Here is a 20369-nt window from a genome sequence, read left to right as displayed (position 1 = left end):
TATGTGGAGCCTCTAAAATGAAAATGGATTTTGAAAATAAATTATTTTTGTGGTTTAGAGATGAAAGCAACAGCTAATTATGATAACAACCACACAAATTGCCATAAAAAGACCATTGCCTTAGCATTCAACAGTTTTAAGTAAAAAATAATAATTTTGTATAATATTGTATTACTGTTCAATATCACTACAATGTGTGCGTCACCATAGTATGGGTGAACAAAGGTTCATCAGAAAAGAAATAACCAAGTTGGAATGTTGGACTTTATATGTTGGACTTCCACAGACCGTGAACAGGCAGTCGGATTAACAGGTGAGCCATTTCAGTCTGTGGGACCGTGGTGGATTAAACAACTCCGAGTTAGATCTGTGCATTACACAGTTTTCACACACTTTGTGTTAAATTGCTTAAAGGACAGCTCCTCATAGGTTAATCTGTGTGTAATGCTAACATGACAAGAAGTACTTGGTGTATTAATGAATGTGTTATACTGTAAATCAGAGCAAGAAAGTCCCCATCTGTAAATACTCGCAATAAACAGTTAAGTATGGTCCAACCAAGTCAATTGTTAAAAGATGCACTACGTAACTTTTCTAGTGCTGCCACCAGCTTGTTTCCATGGAGATGACATGACATTTATATATCCTTCTCCATGGAGATAAGTAGGTACACCCACCAGGCTAAGTTACAGGGCAGATCTCTGGAGAGGTGACCCTGCTCATAGTAAGAATGCATGTTCAGTGTTCTAGAGATTTTTTTTTTTTTTTGGAATGTACTTCCAGAACCATCTCCATGGAGTTTGGATTTGTGTTGGTGTTTTACAACAGACTGGAGTTTTACACCACTGGCTGAATCCAAACTCCTTTCAGAACACGTTAATTAAAAGTAATTTGTCTCATTTTCTCAGTCTGGTTATTGACACCTATTGTCCTACATAAATACTTTGTCCTTCTTCAGGAAAGTAGCAGTGAACTCCAAGGCATTTTCTTTGCCCATCTTCTCCTCAGTCTTAAGCTTGCAGTCCAAAATAAAGCTTCTTTGGACCTGATCTGCAAGCTTGGCCCTTGTCTGCTCCAGCTCTTCTTGCAGCTCCCTGACCAGAGCGATGTCCTCCAGGGGTGGAAGTGGACGAGACTTCTTTTCTCAGGTCTTAAGAAATCCTGGATGTTGGGAGACACCTTCTGCTCTGAAACGTGCCCCATTTGTGTGGGGCAGAGCAGAGCTTCCAGGTCAAAGTCCTCATTGTAGAGGTGGGCGTCATCCTCTGATGTATAGAGGAACCAGGGTTTTGATGAGAAAGTAGTTGAACTCTCCATGTTTGTGTGCGTCTTTACCAGTGTCCTGAGAAGATTTGAGCCAAAACTGTGTGTGTGTGTTTAGTCTTTCCGCATTTCCACATGCACATAATAATTTGCATTGTGTAACTTTTATGAAGCAGGATCTGGCATCTGCTTATCTCCATGGTGATGTTATTGCTTTGTCTTACCAGATTGGAATTAAACAAATATATCTTGTGTTTCTATTACAGATGTTTTTATTTCTCAAAACTACTGCAAAAACATGTATTTTTACTGTGAGTGCTTCCACTTCTCAGATCTGGCCTGTAACTTGGTCTAGTGATGTGGCCAAGCTTATCGCCATGGAGGCTACTCCTCCTACTGTAAGTACTATAACTACTAGGGTACTACTGCTACTACTACAACAACTTCTATTAAGACTACTACTACTAACTACTACTTCTGCTACTACAATTACTACTACTACTGCTATGTTCCACTGTATTCAACAAATATATCTTGTATTTATACTATTACTGATGTCTTTATTTCTCAAACCTACTGAAAAAACATACTTTTACTGGTCCTGGTGTAGTCCTAGTTTAGTCCTGATTTAGTCCTGGTTTAGACATGGTGTAGTCCTGGTTTAGTCCTTATTTAGACCTGGTTTAGACCTTATTTAGACCTGGTCTAGACCTGGTTTAATCCTTGTTTAGACCTGGTTTAGTCCTGGTTTAGGCCTTATTTAGACCTGGTTTAGTCCTGGTTTAGTCCTTATTTAGACCTGGTTTAGTCCTGGTTTAGAACTGGTGTAGTCCTGGTTTAATCCTTGTTTAGACCTGGTTTAGTCATTATTTAGACCTGGTTTAGTCCTGGTTTAAACGTGGTTTAGTCCTGGTTTAGTAAAGGTGTAGTCCTGGTTTAGACCTGGTTTAGTCTTTGTTTCGACCTGGTTTAGTCCTGGTTTAGATCTGGTTTAGTCCTGTTTCAAGTTGTCTAAACCAGCCCACAGTATTTAACCCTGTGTATAAAATTCTATTGCACTAGACTTCACGTAAACACATTGATAGAACAGGAATGGAAGGACTGGAACTGCTGATATCAGATTTCTGTGTTCAGATGAATTTAACTTGTGCTCTTTTCTAGCCCAGACACTTCAAATTTCAACATAGTGAACACAATCCCAGTTCTAAAACATATTGCCCATGTGATTATTAGCATGAAAATCAATGACTCCTTATACTTAAGCTGATCTCATACTGTACTAGTGTAGAGTAGTGAAAAATATAAACATTAACTCTAGTCACTCTCTGGTTCCAGGTCATGTCTTCAAAGTGAATAAAGAATGAAAATCACCAAGTCCAGTTTAAGATTTTATTTATGGCAGAGGTCTTCAACAGGGGGTCTCTCTCTCTTCATCCCCTCATCTCTCGCTCTCTGTCAAACTGCAAACACGTCGACCTGGATTTTGTCGTTTCTTGTTCTGTACATGAGAAGAGTTCCGTTACAGGTAAGATCCACATGTCCACGGAGCGACCGGAAGAGGAGGAAGAGAACAGGAGAGAAGGGGGAGAACAGGAGAGGAGGAGTAACTTCGATGGAATATCCCCCTAGTGTTGGATCGAGAGAAATAGGAGGAGAGAATAGGAGAGAGATAAGAGGGAAAGAAAGGGAGAGAGAGGGAGAGGGAGAAGAGAGATATTGAGAGAGAGAAGAGAGAGGGAGCAAAAGCAGAAAGATGAGAGGGAGAGAAGAGCTGCTCTGACCCGTCCCCCACCACAGCTCCTGGGATCATTCAGGCACTGAAACCCCTCCACCACGGTAAGGTGACGACTCAAGGAGGGGAGAAAAAAGGAGAGGACAGGACAGAACAGGTGGAGAGAGAAAGAAAGAAAGAGAGATGGAGAGAGAGACAGAGAGAGAGTTATGAATTTAAAAAAATATATGATCTTAAAACTCAATTATGACTTTCTGTGAGGCTTTTATTTTTTATTTACTGATAGCAATGGGCATCCATAAGTCAGAGACCTTCATGGAGTTAAGAAAATAATATGCTAATTAATAATATTCATGATTTATTACAGGTTTTAAGCAGAATTCCAAATCCTAACGTGTCTCTGTGTTGTTTTCAGTTCATACATATTCAAACATATTTTCAAACAGAACACCAGGGTCAGTCTTCACTTCTGCAAAGACACTTTGGCAACAAAGTAGTAATGAGTAGATAGTACTGCTCATGTGATGTACAATACAGTGCCAAACTACTTCTCTCCACAGCTACTGTAGCCTTAGCTCATGAGACTGCTCCGCTGGCTTTGACAGTCACTCGGGCCTGTTTATGAAGCTTCTATTCTCACAAAACACATGTTTTGTGTCCATTCCTTGGTTAGTTTGAAAGTAAGTTTGAAAGTCTGTGTAGAAGTGCTGTCTGCCCCTCTCACTCTGTGCTGCTGTTTGTTGTCTTGCAGCAGGGAAAGGGTCAAATTGATGCTACAAGAAGCAATACATTATGGGAAATGTAGCTCAAATTGTCTTTTATTGGCAGGCCTCTATTAAAAGAAATTAGAAATTGTCTTGCAGGCGAGTAGAAATAACCTCAGGTGCCACATTTGGGCCGCTGACTGCAAGTTTGAGACCCCTGGTTTAGACTGATGGGGTTCACATCTGTCATCAACTGATAAAAATAATGAAATAAACAGACGGTAGAAAAAACAGAGCCTTAGTTTTCCAAAAAGCCGAGATTATTATTTTCCATAAAACACATATTAAAAAAAATGTGCAGTTGTGCCATTGTGGTTTAAACATGTTAAATAAAGAGGATACGCCTCAAGAGACTTCTTTGGAAAATATTTGTTATTTTTTGTATTGTACATTTTGGCGGTGGTGTCTGTTTATGGGATACACTATAATATTATATCGCTGAGTCTGGAATGTTCTCCTGTATTGCTTAAAAAACCTTTAAATCAATCCAAATCAATAAGATTTCCATGGAGACAAGCAGACGGCGGAACTTCACTAGAAAAATTACGTAGTACAACTTTAAGCTACAGCAGTGTGACAAGCCACAGACAAAAGCAAAAACTGTATAAAACATTTATTTCTTGAAATGCAGAAGCAAAGTAGCTATCTCTTCAGTATTAAAAATAATTTATATCATACAAATCTTCAGCATGATCAGGGTTTTGAGAGCAGAAACTGATAATTCATAGAATCATTTTTCATCAGAGAAATAGGGCTTTTTTCTTAGAGTGGACCTTGGCAATCACATCTTTTTCTATTTTACATAATTGTCTTTATTAACTCATTTATCATTCTCTGTCATTAACAACGCAATATTCATTTTAATAACATGAGTGCTTCTAAAAAAAAAAAAAAAAAGAAGCTAGTGGAAAAACTATAGTAACACTCTCAGAAAAGATTGTGGCAAGATTTGACTGTCATGCTGTTGTTCAGTATAGTGTTAAGTGCATGCATTTTCACCTCTGCATTCAACAACGTGCAAGAGGCATGCTAGACTTGAAATGCTGGGTCCCACCTAGACTACTGTATGGTTCAGTCTTGCGTATTCTGTAGCATATAAGATTGAATATATAGCTTGTATATAGTGTAGTTAGAGTGAGATGTCTGAAGAGACTTGAAGCTGTTGCCCTGGTTTCCACTTGGCGCTGCGTCGTCCCCCATCCGCCCTCCTGTACGGCTGGTTTCTGAGGTCTAAAAGGTAAGAAGCAAAAACACATACTGTAGGTAGGGAAGATTCTTTGGTTAATTAATAAACATGATTATTCAGATTGCGATATTGTAACAACTAAAAGGACATCATTGTGATTTCAATTCAATCTATATATAAACCTCAGTATGTTGATTTTATAAAGTTGGTCACATAGGAGAATGGGTGAGGACTATTATAAAATCTAACAATGTATACATGTTATATCAAGCCTGCATTTATTCATTATTGGCATCTTATCTCCCTATATTTTTTGAAAAAATTAAAAACTTATCCATTGTTTCAGAATGATAAAAACTGGGAACACTGCACCCAGAGCAAATGACAACTGAAAACAAAATATATCTTTTAAGTGCAAAAAGTCCTTAAAATGCTGCCTATAACAGGACACTAAAATACATGAATAGAAATCGTGATTTAAATGAGAAATTAGGTTAATATGTGTGTTTTTTATTTGCTATAAAGGTTGTTAATTATGTGTGAAAAAGACTTTAGAGAAATATGTGCTCCCTCGTTCCTCCTTTGTTTTATGGATGAAATCACACCAGTACTAGGCCCGTCACCATCGTTCAATACGTGATAGATGGAACAATATTTTGGTGGGGTCAGTATTTATTGTGGGTCATTTTTCTTTGTACTAGAGGGTAACTCTTTTTTTATATTATTATTATAGTAAGATTTGAGCTGTAGAGGACTGAAAAAATAACTCTTATGACTCATTATAGATGCTAACTTTTTTTTTTTTTTCATTTATTTATGGCAAGTGCATGTTTATAAAAGTTCCTATATTGTGCAAAATTTACTCTCATGAGCTTTCAACCATGTGAGGATGTTGTTACCTCACCAAAAACATCTGTTATTAGCCTGTCTACATCTCAAAATGCTCTGTTCCACCTTGTGATGTCATGAAGCTGTAGTTACCTCCGCTAAGGAGGTTATGTTTTTGCCGGCGTTTGTCTGTTTGTTTGTTTGTTTGTTTGTCTGTTAGCAACATAACTCAAAAAGTTATGGACCGATTTTGATGAAATTTTCAGGATTTGTTGGAAATGTGAAAAGGAAGAACTGATTTCATTTTGGGGGTGATCCGGAAGAAATCCTGGATTCTGGATCACTTTGAAATTTTTGTTAACATTGTGGTAAATGGGGCCAAAAATTTAGTTTCTCAATATCTCGGTTAATTATTGACCAAACCCCATGAAATTTGACTCAGGGATGGACAATGGGATCCTCTTTCATATTCCAAAGGCTGATCCGGATCTGATCCAGAAGACTGATTTTATCACAATTTATATAAAAAAATGGGGGTAGTCCTTGGCGGAGGTCTGTACTCTCTGAGTGCTTTTCTAGTTTTCAATGTAACAGCTACAATTTACGTTTTGTTCAGTAAAGCCAGTGTTGGGGAGTAACAGATTACATGTAACCAGAGTTACGTAGTCAGAGTACAAATTATGAGTAACTGTATTCAGTTACAGTTACTGTTTCAATGAGTGGTAACTGGATTACAGTTACTTTGTTGGAATAAATGGATTACATGGCGGTATTTTCCTGTTTTCACATTTTGGGCTAAACCAGGACTAAACCAGGACTAAACCAGGTCTAAACCAGGTCTAAACCAGGACTAAACCAGGTCTAAACCAGGACTAAACCAGGACTAAACCAGGTCTAAACCAGGTCTAAACCAGGACTAAACCAGGTCTAAACCAGGACTAAACCAGGACTAAACCAGGTCTAAACCAGGACTAAACCAGGACTAAAACCAGGTCTAAACCAGGACTAAACCAGGACTAAACCAGGATTAAACCAGGTCTAAACCAAGTCTAAACCAGGACTAAACCAGGTCTAAACCAGGACCAAACCAGGTCTAAACCAGGACTAAAACAAGTCTAAACCAGATCTAAATCAGGACTAAACTAGGTCTAAACCAGGACTAAACCAGGTCTAAACCAGGACTAAACCAGGTCTAAACCAGGACTAAACCAGGACTAAACCAGAACTACACCAGGACTAAACCAGGTCTAAACCAGGACTAAACCAGGACTAAAACAGGTCTAAACCAGGACTAAACCAGGACTAAACCAGGACTAAAACAGGTCTAAATCAGGACTAAACCAGGTCTAAACCAGGTCTAAACCAGGACTAAAACTGGATTAAAACAGGACTAAAACAGGATTTAACAGGACTAAATCATGCTGCTTGGACCATGTCTCCTCCTCTTCTATCAATAATATTTTTAATTTGGTTGAGTAAAGTCTGGGCGTTTCATTGTCTTTTAGCAGACAAAACATCTTAGGTTATGATTTCCTAGCCTTTGCTTCTCTACAGCAAATCAAGTAATCCAAAGTATTCAGATTACATCACTCACTTTAAGTAATTTAATGGATTACGTTACAAACTACATTTTGGGGTAAGTAATCTGTAATCTGTAGGGGAATACATTTTAAAAGTAACCTTCCCAACACTGAGTAGAGATGAGTAATTCCGAAGCTGAAATGACAAAATGATTCTAGTGAAGGTGTATAGAGTTTAAAAACATAGTGGAGCACCTCCTGTATTACCACATGACATCACAAGGTGGAAGAGTTTTCTGTTTGAGAGAGGAACTCAGCCTAAATAAGCAGGGTGTGTGTGTTGAACATGTGTGAATGAAACAAAACACAACTCCAGGTCTGTTTGTGACGAGGAAACAACATTATAACATAGATGGGATTCATTCATTATTGGTTGTCTCCAAATATTTTTTGTATTTTTTGAACGATAAAAAGTCCTTCAAATGTCACCTATAACAGGACGCTAAAGCCCATGAATAAAAATGGTGACTTAACCTAATTGCTCATTTTCACTTAACATCTGTGGTTTATATTGGCTATAAAGGTTAATTAGGTGTGAAAAAGACTTTAGAGAAATATGTGTTCCCTTGATCCTTGTAAAATAGTTATATGGAGGGAATATTTTGGTGGAGTCAGTATTAATTGTGGGTCATTTTTCTTTGTACTAGTGGGTAACTGTTATTTTTTGTATTATGGTAAGATTTAAGGTGTAGAGGATTGAAAAAATAATGTATATGACTCATTATAGATGAAAACGAACTACATGTTTACGTTTTAATGCTCTGTTCCCTCTTGTGATGTTCTACCTTTTTTTCAGTAGAGAAGCTGAAATGTCCAAATGATTCTAGTGAAGGTGTATGGAGTTTTAAAACATAGTGGAGCACTTCCTGTTTTACAATATGACATAACAAGGAGGAAGTGTTTAATGTTGGAGAGAAGAAAGGTGTGTGTGTTAAATGTGTGAATGAAACAAAACACAACTCCGTGTATGTTTGTGATGAGGACACATTATAACATAGATCACAAAATAGCACAACATGCACCATTTAAATCCGTTTATCATTCATTTATTAATTTTTCAATGTAACACCAAAAATAAGAAACCAAAACCAAAATTAAAACAGATAACGATTTGTTTTTATAATTTTTCGATTTTGTGTTTAAATGAATAATGACTTCAACTGAGATGCCAGACTTTTGCACCATCCTGAACCAGGACTAAACCAGGTCCAGGACCAGACCAGAACCAGACCGGGACTGAGACCGAGACTGAGACCAGTACTGAGACCAGTACTGAGACCAGGACTGAGACCAGGACTGAGACCAGGATTGAGGCTGGGACCAGACCAGGACCAGAGCGGGACTGAGACCAGGACCAGACCGGGACTGAGACCGGGACTGAGGCTGGGACCAGACCAGGACCAGACCGGGACTGAGACCGGGACTGAGACTAGGACCAGACCAGGACCAGACCGGGACTGAGACTGGGACCAGACCAGAACTGAAAACTGTTTAGTCCTGGTTTAAGCCTGTTTATGTCCTGGTTCAGTCCGGGTTCAGTCTGGCATCCCAGTTTAAGTCACGGAAACGGGAAACGGCCGTTATCTGTTTTTTCCATTATTCATTTAAACCAAAATCGAAAACCTTTGGTTTTGGCCACAAATAATGAAGAAAATAGTAGTTTTTTTTGTTTTCTTATATTTGGTTTTACTTTGAAATGAATGAACGAATGATACACGGATTCATTTAACAATAAGTAACAATAGTTCCTTATTTATTGTTATTGCCTATATTTTCTTCAGCAATCATCCATCACCAGTACACAGCAGTTATTCTAGTTTGATGTATTGCTTTAGTTGACATACATAGCTGGTGCAGAATGATAAAGAAAGGGACATGCGCAGTGTACCCGCTGGTTTAGGGAGGGCTGTCCTCAGTGAAGACAGAGTCACAGAGAAGACGAGACGAGCGTTTGCCAGAGCGAGCCGTGAAGGGGACAGACTTAAGAGCTGCACCAGAGAGAGAGAGAAAGAGAGATGGAGGGAGAGGGGAAAATAGAGTGAAATAAAGCAAGGACAAAGAGAAAAGACAAGACTGTAAGAAGAAAATAGAACTGGGAGTTTCTATATGAGATTAACGTGTGTTTGAAAAGGAAGAACTGAAGGACAAAGAAGATTAAAGAACATTTTAAGGAACGCTGCCAATAATGGAAACGTAAATAGATAAAAGGATTATGAGAATTGCTATTATTATTTATATAAGGGACCACAATGCACTTTTTGTTTTGTTTTTTTCATAAAACAGAACATGATGGCAAAGTGAAGTCAGTGGAAGTCAGTTCAAGGTAAAACATGTATTGAGTAAAAATCATTATATCATATTCATCAATACATGTATGTATTTTTACATACATGAGCAGGCATGTCAACAGAAATTTGGGGGCCCGGGGCATGAAGACTCACATGGGCCTCCAGCTAATATAAATTAATAGGAAGATGGTCCAATTCTGGACCCCTAAAACCCTGCGGCCCAGGACAACAGACACCCTTGTCCCCCCGTCTACTGCCCTGTATATGAGTTATACTTTGAAATCAGTAAAAATGTGCACGTACCTGTGATGATGTCTTCGATGGCTCCATCCTTCCCCTCTCTCACTAAAGGAGTAGTCTGCCTTTTCTTCAGTTCTGCGATCAGGTCCATCTGCGGGAGCTTTGGCATCAAGGTCACCTGCGATCACACCAGAAAGAGTTTAAACATCTGAACGTTTACTCTGTTATGATATTGATGTTGTGATGTTAGAGGTGGTTTAGCAAATAGCAATGTAAGAATCATCCCAGTTTTAATCAAGTAATTCTACTAGCAGAGGTGGGACCAAGGCTTTGTTTTGCAAGTCTCAAATAAGTCTCAAGTCTTTGACCTCAAGTCCGAGTCAAGTCCCAAGTCAAATACAGGCAAGTCCAAGTCAAGTCTCGAGTCACTGGCTCGTAAGTCCAACTGAAGTCCAAGTCATCTGCTTTGAGCTTCAAGTCATTTCAAGTCTTTCAATCAAAGTACCAAATATAGCTAAAATTTTTGGCATTTAAATGACTTTTAAGAGTCTGACTCGAGTTCAAGTCACGACTTGCAAGTCCCACCTCTGTCTTCTAGTATATGACCACCCTTATAAAAATCTTTGTGAATGAAAAGGCACTTTACATTTCAGTTAGCCTTTTGAACTAAAACTAATTGCAATAGTTTTTGCTCAAAAAATCTCACAATGAATTAAAAAAATACAATAAACAAAGTTGGAAAAAAGAAAACTCACAATTATTCTTTGACCATTTCAATGATTTTGTTATGATTACAATTAACTGATTAACTTTGACATTCTTACAAGCCATTTAGTAAGGATGCCAAGACAAATTTAGCTTCTTAAATCATAATAAATGTTTTTTGACATTTAAACATATTGTTGAATGATGTAATTAATTAAGTAGGTCCAGTTTATAAGACCTGAAAATCATATCCACTGTTCCTTCTTAGGGCAAGAATCGACTAAAGGAATTCTTGGTGGACTAAAGACAAGTTCTGCCGATCTGTTAATCGACTAAAAATGGGCGTGGCAAAGGTTCTCTAACGTTTCTATATATCTGACCCAAACTACATGCAAAAACAGACAGAGAACTAGAAATAGGCCTACAAATTTATCAACTAAACGACCACAGGCCTACAGCCCGAGTCTCTTCCCTGTACCTTGTTGATGTCAGGTTTGGGTGAGGTTAGCGGAGGTTCAGTGTTGACTTTCCTCTTCCTCTGTTCATTCTCCTGCTCGGCTTGCTGTTGAATTAAAAAAAAAAGAAAAAATACACAAATGGTAAAAATGCTGAGTTTTAAGTTTGTTTACATTTGAAGGTCGGAGAGACTTGTGATGCCAGTCCCAGCGCCCTCCTGTTTAAACAGTAAAAGCTCTTCCCCATTAGCAGTGAGGCGCATATCTGATGTGACAGTTCATTGAATTAGGAAATCAATAAATGACTCTGATCTGACCTTGTATGCCTTGATGAAGCGTACGAAAAGAGGAAAGAACATCGCAGGCGGCATCGTTTTGGGGTTTTCTCCAAAATACTCCACTGCTGAGTCGTACACATCCTAAATAATACAGATACAATGAATCAGTTAAAGGATTCTGAAAAGGCTGTATTACGTGCTCAGATTAGGCAAAACATGATTGGGACTTAAGCACGCATTAAGTACTCCAAATATCTCATCATTGGGCTAGTAAATTAACACTTTTTACATTATGAAAAACGAGAAAGGATTCAAGCAAGTTTTATAAATGAAAAATTATAGGCTGACAAACAGTTTTTTTTGTGAAACTATAACTTTAAAAACAACAAAAAACACATGCACTTTTTGTGTTTCACCCCTTAAACAAAGAATTACTAAGTGGTTTACAGGCTGCAAGATACAAGTGTTACAGGTCCAATATTTTGCAAACTTGACTCTTGTGACCTTTAAGCCATGTTAGAATTTTGTTATTAGTCTATATTTCCAAAACTGAAAATGCTCTGTTCCACCTTGTGATGTCATGAAGCGGTAGATTTCAAGTTAAAAGCTCCTTTTACCTTTTGTGAAGTAGAGGCAATTCCAGAGCTAAAATTATCCAACTGTTTCTAGTGAGGGTGTATGGAGTTAAAAACACTTCCTGTATTCCTGTATCTTGACATTACAAGGTGGAACAGTGTTTTCTGTTTGAGAGAAGAACTCAGCCTAAATCCAAACAAAACACAGCTCTAAGTTTGTGATGAGGAAAGAGCATCACATGCATCAGAGGAATAAAGGAATATGGGACCATAAAACAATGAGTAAAAATGTATGATTCTGATTCTGCATTGCATATGGGGTAATGGGAAGGGGATCGTCATGCATCAAAATAAATATTCATTCATTCATTGCTCTAACCTGTGCCTTTTTTCCATCGGCGACAATAGAATCCAGGAGGTCAGAGTTACTCTTGACAAAGGCCTGTAGGACGGGGTTGTCCTGTTCCACTGAGTACTCCCTCTTGGTCACCTCCATGCCCCGCTCCAGAGCCCGCACGTCCTGCAGGATACTGTCCAAAGAAACTGTGACAAATAATACACATGATTAGGAAAATACTTCTTTGTAAGATTTTTATAGCTGAATTATTTCGTTTGTGTGGAAAATACAGTTGTGCTTTTATATATATATATATAAATATAAATATAAATATAAATATAAATATATATATATATATATATATATATATATATATATATATTATATATATATATATATTTATTTATTTATTTATTTATTTATTTATTTATTTAGGGTCCACACTGGTTAGCTCATTGCCCCCCCCATCAGGGGGGGGATTCAACCCCAGGTCACCCATGTGAAAGTCCAGTGACTTACCATTTGAGCTAAATACATTGTTGATGTATTTAATTTTATATAAATTCTTAATTGTTCAGACATTTATCCTTGAACTGCCTATTTTCACTAGTAAGTAGTAGGGTAAATATTTTCTATTAATTAACATGTGAAATTAGAGATAAAGAGTGTGATTCTTTACAATGTAACTGTCATGAATTGAACATTATTCTCACCCAAAGCAGCTTTGTCCAGGAAGTGTAGTTCTGTATAAAATGAGTTAAGTGCCGGATACTTCTCCTGAATGATGTTGACTATGAAGTGAAGCAGAGTCTGTCTACGGTCCGTCGATTTGGTCTCTAATAGCTTAGAATATAAACAGCAACATTAAAGTCATAGTAAAAGTTACAAAAAATGTAGCAGTTTTACAAATGAGCAAATAAACTCATACCAGGTCTAAGCTCTGCAGTCTAAAGCCATATGCTGCCCCTCGTTTACTGCTGTTCATGTAGTTTCCAAATGCTAAAATGATCTAAAGCGACAAAAATAGTTATACTAGTACTTAGCTCAATGCATGCATGCCAAAATTGCAAAAAATAAAAATAAAAAATTGTATTACCTCTAGGATTTTCTTGAGTTTGGCTGATGATTTGATTGACATAGATGCAGCAATTATAGCATCAATTTGCTGCAAAAATAAATACATTTTATTGAATGTTTTTACATATATTTTAGTATTCCTTTCATGGTATTTTTTTTTCTTTGATTAGGGTTGCTGTTTTTTTGTTTGTTTTTCTCTGATAAGCATTGCAAATGTGATTTTAATTGAGCCCAGAAGAATTTCCAAAAGATGAACTGACAAACTATTACAGAAATCCCATTTCAGAACATATTTGTACTGATCTAAACTACAGATTTAGCTGTTTTATGCAGAATAAAACCTGATATTTTGTTGCTTGTGGAGGAAATGGTACTTCAAAACCTTTTACTATTTACTAATAGTGTCCATTCAAATTGTGATTTTGATTCAGTCGTGATTAATCTTAAAGACTTCTTTTGTATTGATTATTTCAATATCCCTGCATACTTACAGGCTGAATGAGCTGGACACTGTCTGTGAAATTGCCCATAAAGGTGAGTGTGCTGATGCGCTGTGCCAGTCGGGGGATTTTTCCGAATCGCACCATGAAGCGGTCCTCCTCACTGAGCTCGTCCAGGGGCCTGCCCTCGCACTCATAGTTATGAATGAGCTTCATCTCGTACTCAGTGGGAATGAAACGCTCCAATAACTCCAGGAAATCCAAACTGAGGGCTTTCTGGTTGTAACTGAAGGCACAAGGAAACATCAGACACACAGTACAGTGAATAGGTTGTGTTCATGCTCTAAAATGTAATCTCAGATGGTGAACAAGGGCCTATAGAACTCTAAGGGAGATTTACTGTTTTTGAAAAAAAAAAATCCAAAATGATTGGCTCCATAAACTTTTGTATTTTAATAATGGCACCTCTGTCTGAGGTATACCGTACGTTTCTATTGCGCAGCAAATGTCCGATGCCGCCATGCCCTCCTTTCGTAAAGTAATGGCCAGGTTTTTGGCCCGGTTTGGCTCCATTAGGCACACTTTACTGGGAGTCTTGTGGGCCAGTTTCATCCTCAGGGTGCCGACCTCTGCAGGGGAAGCCTGAGCTTTGGTCTTGAACTGCTCTTCAAAGGCAGCCATGTTCAGCTCCTAAACATGAAGACAAAGAATTAGAATAGAATATTTTTATTGTCTATCGAAGTTCCTCTTTGGTTCATCACGGCATACAAACAGCAGAAGGACAAATGGGGACATACATAGGGCTGTGGTCGACTAAAGAAATTCAGACAGACATGTCCTTTTGATTGTTTAGTCGACTAAAAAGGGGGCATAATAGATCATCTGAACAAAGATGTCAAAATGAAAGGAAATTAAGATTGTGATTAAAATATATATATATATATATATATATATATATATATATATATATATATATATATATATATATATATATACTATATATATATATATATATTTATGGCATAAAGTTGTTAATAACTGTTATTAATAATTACAAGCAAAAAAATAAAGAAAGAGTGGTCCAGCAGTACATGGCAACACTGTATTGCCACTATTATTAATTATTTTTCATATGTAAAAAGGTAGATAATACTTCCAAATCTTCAGCTAACTGATGTGATCCGATATAAATCTAAAAAGAATAATTAATCAACTAATAGAAATTTTGGTCGACTAAGACACCATCGACGGATTAATGATATAAATGTCTACAGCCCTACAGCACAAAGAACATAGTAACATACAGACAGTACATTATAACACATGCAACAACTCTTACTACTTCTCTGTATCACATAATAATGTTGTCAAAACTGATCACTTACATCCTGTGGTGTATTTGTCAAAATATACAGTTTACATTATATATATAATACCTCTAAGACACTCTCGTCATCCAGCTCATTAAAGATCGTGCCTGCCACTTGGTTGGACTTGAGGGCCTGCCAGTTGAACAGTGGCATGCGGTATTTGGTCTGGATTGTCCTCTTCTTCTTAAAGGCTACAACAGACATCCCAAACATATATGGAATTTACAAAACAAGACACACTTAAGGCTGTTGAATTAGAAGCACTGAGAATAGATTTGTTTAATATCTTATTTTAAAAAGACTCACATTTATCAAGTTATTTAGCTGTAATTATTACCTGTGAGCGGTGAACTTCCAGCAGGGGGCATCTGTGGTGCAGGAGGTGCTGCTGGTGGTGGAGGAGGAGGCGGGGCAGAGGGGGGTGTGGGTGCAACAGGGGGAGGCGGGGGCGGTGGTGGAGGAGGAGGAGGTGTTGGCTGTGCCGTAATGCCAGCATCTGGCTCATCTTTAACTATGAAGAAGTAAATATGTAAAAAAAAAAAAACATTTAAATGAGTGTTCATCAAACTGTAGGACATGGATGTGCAGTGTTGGGAGGATTACTTTGAAAATGTATTTAGTTACAGAAAACTGACTAGCTGAATTTAAATGTATTTTGTAATGTTTTCTGATACATGGTCCCATCTGAGTACTGAGTTTAACACCAAGTTTAATTATATTTTAGTTAAAAAATATGACAATATTACAAACTGCTTTATTTCTGTTTGAAAAGGAAAAATGTATCTACTAATAGCTTGAAGAACCAAGCAAAAATTACATGAAAAATGTTAATTTAGTTACTCAAAATTAGTATAAAGAACACATATTCTCAGTGCATGTATTCAGTTGCAGTCTAATGTAGAGGCAAATTATACATTTTATATGTTTTTGTCCTCCTTTGGGTTAATTATTATTTAGAACTACTCTCATTTTAGGCCATGTTTAGACCTAATATAGGCCTGATAGTCTGGGTTTAGATCTGTTGGTACCAGGAGAAGACAAATATTATCTTTAGTTGTAGGCTCCGGGGTTGGATGAGATCCGTCCTGAGTACCTGAAGTCTCTGGATGTTGTGGGGCTGTCTTGGCTCTGACACGCCTCTTCAACATCGCGTGGCGGTCGGGGACAGTACCTCTGGACTGGCAAACCGGGGTGGTGGTCCCTCTGTATAAGAAGGGGGACCGGAGGGTGTGTTCCAACTATAGGGGGATCACACTTCTCAGCCTTCCCGGTAAGGTCTATGCCAGGGTACTGGAGAGGAGAATCGGGCCGATAGTCGAACCTCGGATTCAGGAGGAGCAGTGTGGTTTTCGTCCTGGCCGTGGAACACTGGACCAGCTCTACACTCTCCATAGGGTGCTCGTGGGTTCATGGGAGTTTGCCCAACCAGTCCACATGTGTTTTGTGGATCTGGAGAAGGCATTTGACCATGTCCCTCGTGGTGTCCTGTGGGGGGTGCTCTGGGAGTATGGGGTCCGGGGCCCTTTGCTAAGGGCTGTCCGGTCCCTGTATGACCGGAGCAGGAGCTGTGTTCGCATTGCCGGCAGTAAGTCAGACCTGTTCCCGGTGCATGTTGGACTCCGCCAGGGCTGCCCTTTGTCACCGGTTCTGTTCATTGTATTGAATTTCTAGGCGCAGTCAGGGGCCGGAGGGGGTCCGGTTCGGGGACCACAGGATTTCATCTCTGCTGCGGACGATGTTGTTCTGTTGGCTTCATCGAGCCAGGACCTGCAGTGTGCACTGGGGCGGTTTGCAGCCGAGTGTGAAGCGGCTGGGATGAAGATCAGCTCTTCCAAGTCCGAGGCCATGGTTCTCGACCGGAAAAAGGTGGCTTGCCCTCTCCGTGTGGGTGGGGAGTCTTTGCCTCAAGTGGAGGAGTTCAAGTATCTCGGGGTCTTGTTCACGAGTGAGGGAAGGACGGAACGTGAGATTGACAGGCGGATCGGTGCAGCTTCGGCAGTGATGCGGTCGCTGTATCGGACCGTTGTGGTGAAGAGGGAGCTGAGTCGAAAGGCGAAGCTCTCGATTTACCGGTCAGTCTTCGTTCCTACTCTCACCTATGGTCATGAGCTATGGGTAGTGACCGAAAGGACGAGATCGCGGATACAAGCGCTCGAAATGAGTTTCCTCCGCAGGGTGGCTGGGCGCTCCCTTAGAGATAGGGTGAGGAGCTCAGTCACACGGGAGGAGCTCGGAGTAGAGCCGCTGCTCCTCCACGTCGAGAGGAGCCAGTTGAGGTGGCTCGGGCATCTGTTCCGGATGCCTCCTGGGCGCCTCCCTCGGGAGGTGTTCCGGGCATGTCCCGCCGGGAGGAGGCCCCGGGGAAGACCCAGGACACGCTGGAGGGACTATGTCTCTCGGCTAGCCTGGGAACGCCTCGGGGTCCCCCCGGAGGAGCTGGAGGACGTGTCTGGGGTGAAGAAAGTCTGGGAGTCCCTGCTTAGGCTGCTCCCCCCGCGACCCGGCCCCGGATAAGCGGACGAAAATGGATGGATGGATGGATGTACCTGGTGTGAGTTTGATATCCACAGTACATACCTTTTTGTATAACCTGTTGCACTGTTGGGACCACTTGAATGTCCAGTTGTCCTGATTTGGAGCGCTCCATCCTGATGAGCCCCTGGTCGGCCAGAGCTTGAACTTTGACCTCCAGATCCTTCAGCGCCTGATTGGACTGGTCCCTGTCTCTCTCAGCCTCTCTCTCGCGCTCCCATTCAAGCTCTTTCTCCTTTTCACGCTGCTGCAATGCGCTGACCTGAGCACAGGACTCACGGAGGCTTTCCTAAAACAAAAGAAACAGTTTTTTTATCAGGTCAAGTTGACTGATTTGGGAAAAAATACAGAATTGCAGTATTTCTGACAAGCACTGCGATTGGATTCTGGATTCTGTTCTAAGTTCACATTTTCAACGAATCCCGAAGAATTGACACAAGATTCAAATATGAACTGATAAACCAATACAAAAATTACATTACAGAATGTTTATACAGATAATAACTACAGGGTTAGAGGTTTTATGCAAAATAAAAGCAGAGATTTAGTTGTTTGTGGACGACATTATGGTGCTTCAAAAATGGCAGCCTTTGCAATTTCCATTCCAATTTTGATTCGATTGTGATTAATCTTGCAGCCCTACTAACAATATGCAATTGTAATTAAAAGTAAAAGTACAGTAGATGTGTGTACCTTCAGGAGTTCCACTTCTTTCGTGGCTTGTATCAGTTTCTTTTCAAGATCTGACACTTTCTCTGTAGCTTCCTTTTCATTTTCTTGCAGCCTTGTGTTTAGCTGTAACAAATGTATAAAAAAATATAAATATGTTATAACAATAATTTAATACAGTGTGTAGTAGTCGTGGTTAGAAATGACTAATGGCAGAATCACTCAAGATTTTCAAGGTGTGCAACTCAAACACTCTACATATTTAGTTTAAAAGTGCACTGTGTAATTTCTCTGGTGAAGTCCCCAGGGAAAGTTAAGAGGTCAGATCTCATCTCTGCTCACAGTAATAATGCATTTTAAAGGTATTCTTAAGCAATGTAAACACCAGCAAAAAAATATATTAGAAAAATAATTAACAGATAAAGCAATGACAGACAGCTTTTTCTCCAGAAAAATACATAGTGCAGCTTTAACACTAGACATATTAATGTAAACTCCAGAAAGTGTAGTTCTTGAGGTTGCAGACCTCTGTGTTGTGCTCCTGCAGCTCCTCCATGTGCTCCAGCAGAGCGTTCTTGGTCTCTGCATCCTCCAGCAGAGCTGCCACATCAAACACATTGTCCAGATAGGCCTGAATCTGCACCAGCAGCCGGTCACTCTCTGTGAACTTCAATGACTACGCCACAAAAGGTGTATATTAATAACATCATCATGCATTATTTATTTATTTTTATTTAACAGAACAAGGTAAGAATCCCAGACTTGCCTCCAGGAAGTCGTCTAGACTGTGCTGAGTGAATTCATACTGCAGATGTACTCTGAAGTTCATGTTCTCCACAGAGTGCACCACAATGTTGATGAACTGCATACAAGCCACCTAGTGGACCACAAATGTAACTGTTTTTAAGAAACAATGCATAATACACTGCAAAACTTATTTTGTTTAAATTCATGCACAAAACATTTAACTTAAAAAAAAAAATCACTAAAAGTTACTAAAGATATTTTTCATCATTCAGAATAATTGCCAATAATAACTAACTGAATATTATATCTAGAAATATATAACACAAAGGTGAAATCCATGAATTAAATTTCACATTCATAAGTTAAATATTTTAAATTTAAGTGAAGTTTCATGTGAGGTTGTGATACAAGTTAGAGAAAAGCTGTTAATTTCAATACCACAGCTCTACATGTGGAATAGTCTTGTTTCCACCGCCTCACACAGTTCATGCAGTGAGCCCAGAAGCAATTAAACACTTTGCATACATATGGTACAGTGTGGCCATATCTCACTCACCGCATTTGTTCAATTCAAAGCAATTACACACGGCTCTGTCATTAACAAGAAACACTGTCATTGTGCTGATTGCTTTTTCTGTTTTTCTCTATGGAGTAATTAGTGCTAACTTCCTCCGTGAATGTTTTTGTTATGGAGCTGCATTAAAATGATTCAGATTATACTGTACACACAAAACAAAGGGTGTATGTGCTCATATACGTTGTCAATTAAAATACAAAACAGCGTACCATGAAGTCAATGTTGTTGTCTTCATTGCAGAAATATTCCATGAGCTTTTCGAATCGTCTTTTCTCTCCACAAACCTAAGACAAACACTTTGCATCAGTAAATTCCAATACATTGTTTTAAATATTGTTTTGGTTAAATAGGTAGGACTGGTGCACATATTTCATTGATTTAAAGTTATGTTCTATAGGAGTATTTTAAGGACCCGTATCACACTATTTTATGATTCTTCTTTGTTTGTTTCAATCACACATACAAACCCTGCATATTTAGGCTGAGTCCTTCTCTCAAACAGAAAACACTCTGTTCCACATTATGATGATGATTTCAGCTCTGGAATTGCCAATCTCTACTGAACTAAAGGTTAAAGGTAATAATAAAGAGTTATTCAAACATGTGTGAAAGAAACAAAACTCCAGTTATGTTTTTGGTGAGGTAACAGGCCACAAACGTCAATTTTGCGTAATATTGGGCCTTTAAACATATATTTTTTTACTATTTCATTGTTGCCATTTAGTG

General features: G+C 38.9%; 1 protein-coding gene across 1 annotated transcript in view; it reads right to left on the bottom strand.

The window, feature by feature from the left end:
• Positions 1-3261: 3261 nt before the first annotated feature.
• fmnl1b (formin-like 1b) overlaps positions 3262-20369 on the bottom strand; it is a 33996-nt gene continuing 16888 nt past the window's right edge. Inside the window, exons 10-26 of the mRNA XM_055150572.1 lie at positions 19853-19927; positions 19086-19196; positions 18846-18995; positions 18344-18445; positions 17696-17939; positions 15456-15629; positions 15185-15309; positions 14236-14438; positions 13800-14034; positions 13328-13396; positions 13160-13240; positions 12945-13074; positions 12274-12437; positions 11359-11460; positions 11065-11148; positions 9945-10059; positions 3262-4989 (exon numbers count right to left, since the gene is read on the bottom strand). Of these exons, the coding sequence (XP_055006547.1) occupies positions 4889-4989; positions 9945-10059; positions 11065-11148; positions 11359-11460; positions 12274-12437; positions 12945-13074; positions 13160-13240; positions 13328-13396; positions 13800-14034; positions 14236-14438; positions 15185-15309; positions 15456-15629; positions 17696-17939; positions 18344-18445; positions 18846-18995; positions 19086-19196; positions 19853-19927 (2265 nt within the window). The 3' untranslated portion in view covers positions 3262-4888. The remainder of the gene's footprint in view (positions 4990-9944; positions 10060-11064; positions 11149-11358; positions 11461-12273; positions 12438-12944; positions 13075-13159; positions 13241-13327; positions 13397-13799; positions 14035-14235; positions 14439-15184; positions 15310-15455; positions 15630-17695; positions 17940-18343; positions 18446-18845; positions 18996-19085; positions 19197-19852; positions 19928-20369) is intronic.

The sequence above is a fragment of the Boleophthalmus pectinirostris genome, unplaced genomic scaffold, assembly GCF_026225935.1.
Source record: "Boleophthalmus pectinirostris isolate CB_2022bp ecotype Guang Dong unplaced genomic scaffold, ASM2622593v1 HiC_scaffold_14, whole genome shotgun sequence".
Classification (NCBI taxonomy): domain Eukaryota; kingdom Metazoa; phylum Chordata; class Actinopteri; order Gobiiformes; family Gobiidae; genus Boleophthalmus; species Boleophthalmus pectinirostris.
The sequence above is the reverse complement of the archived record's forward strand: the minus strand, read 5'-3'. Positions and strand labels throughout refer to the sequence as shown.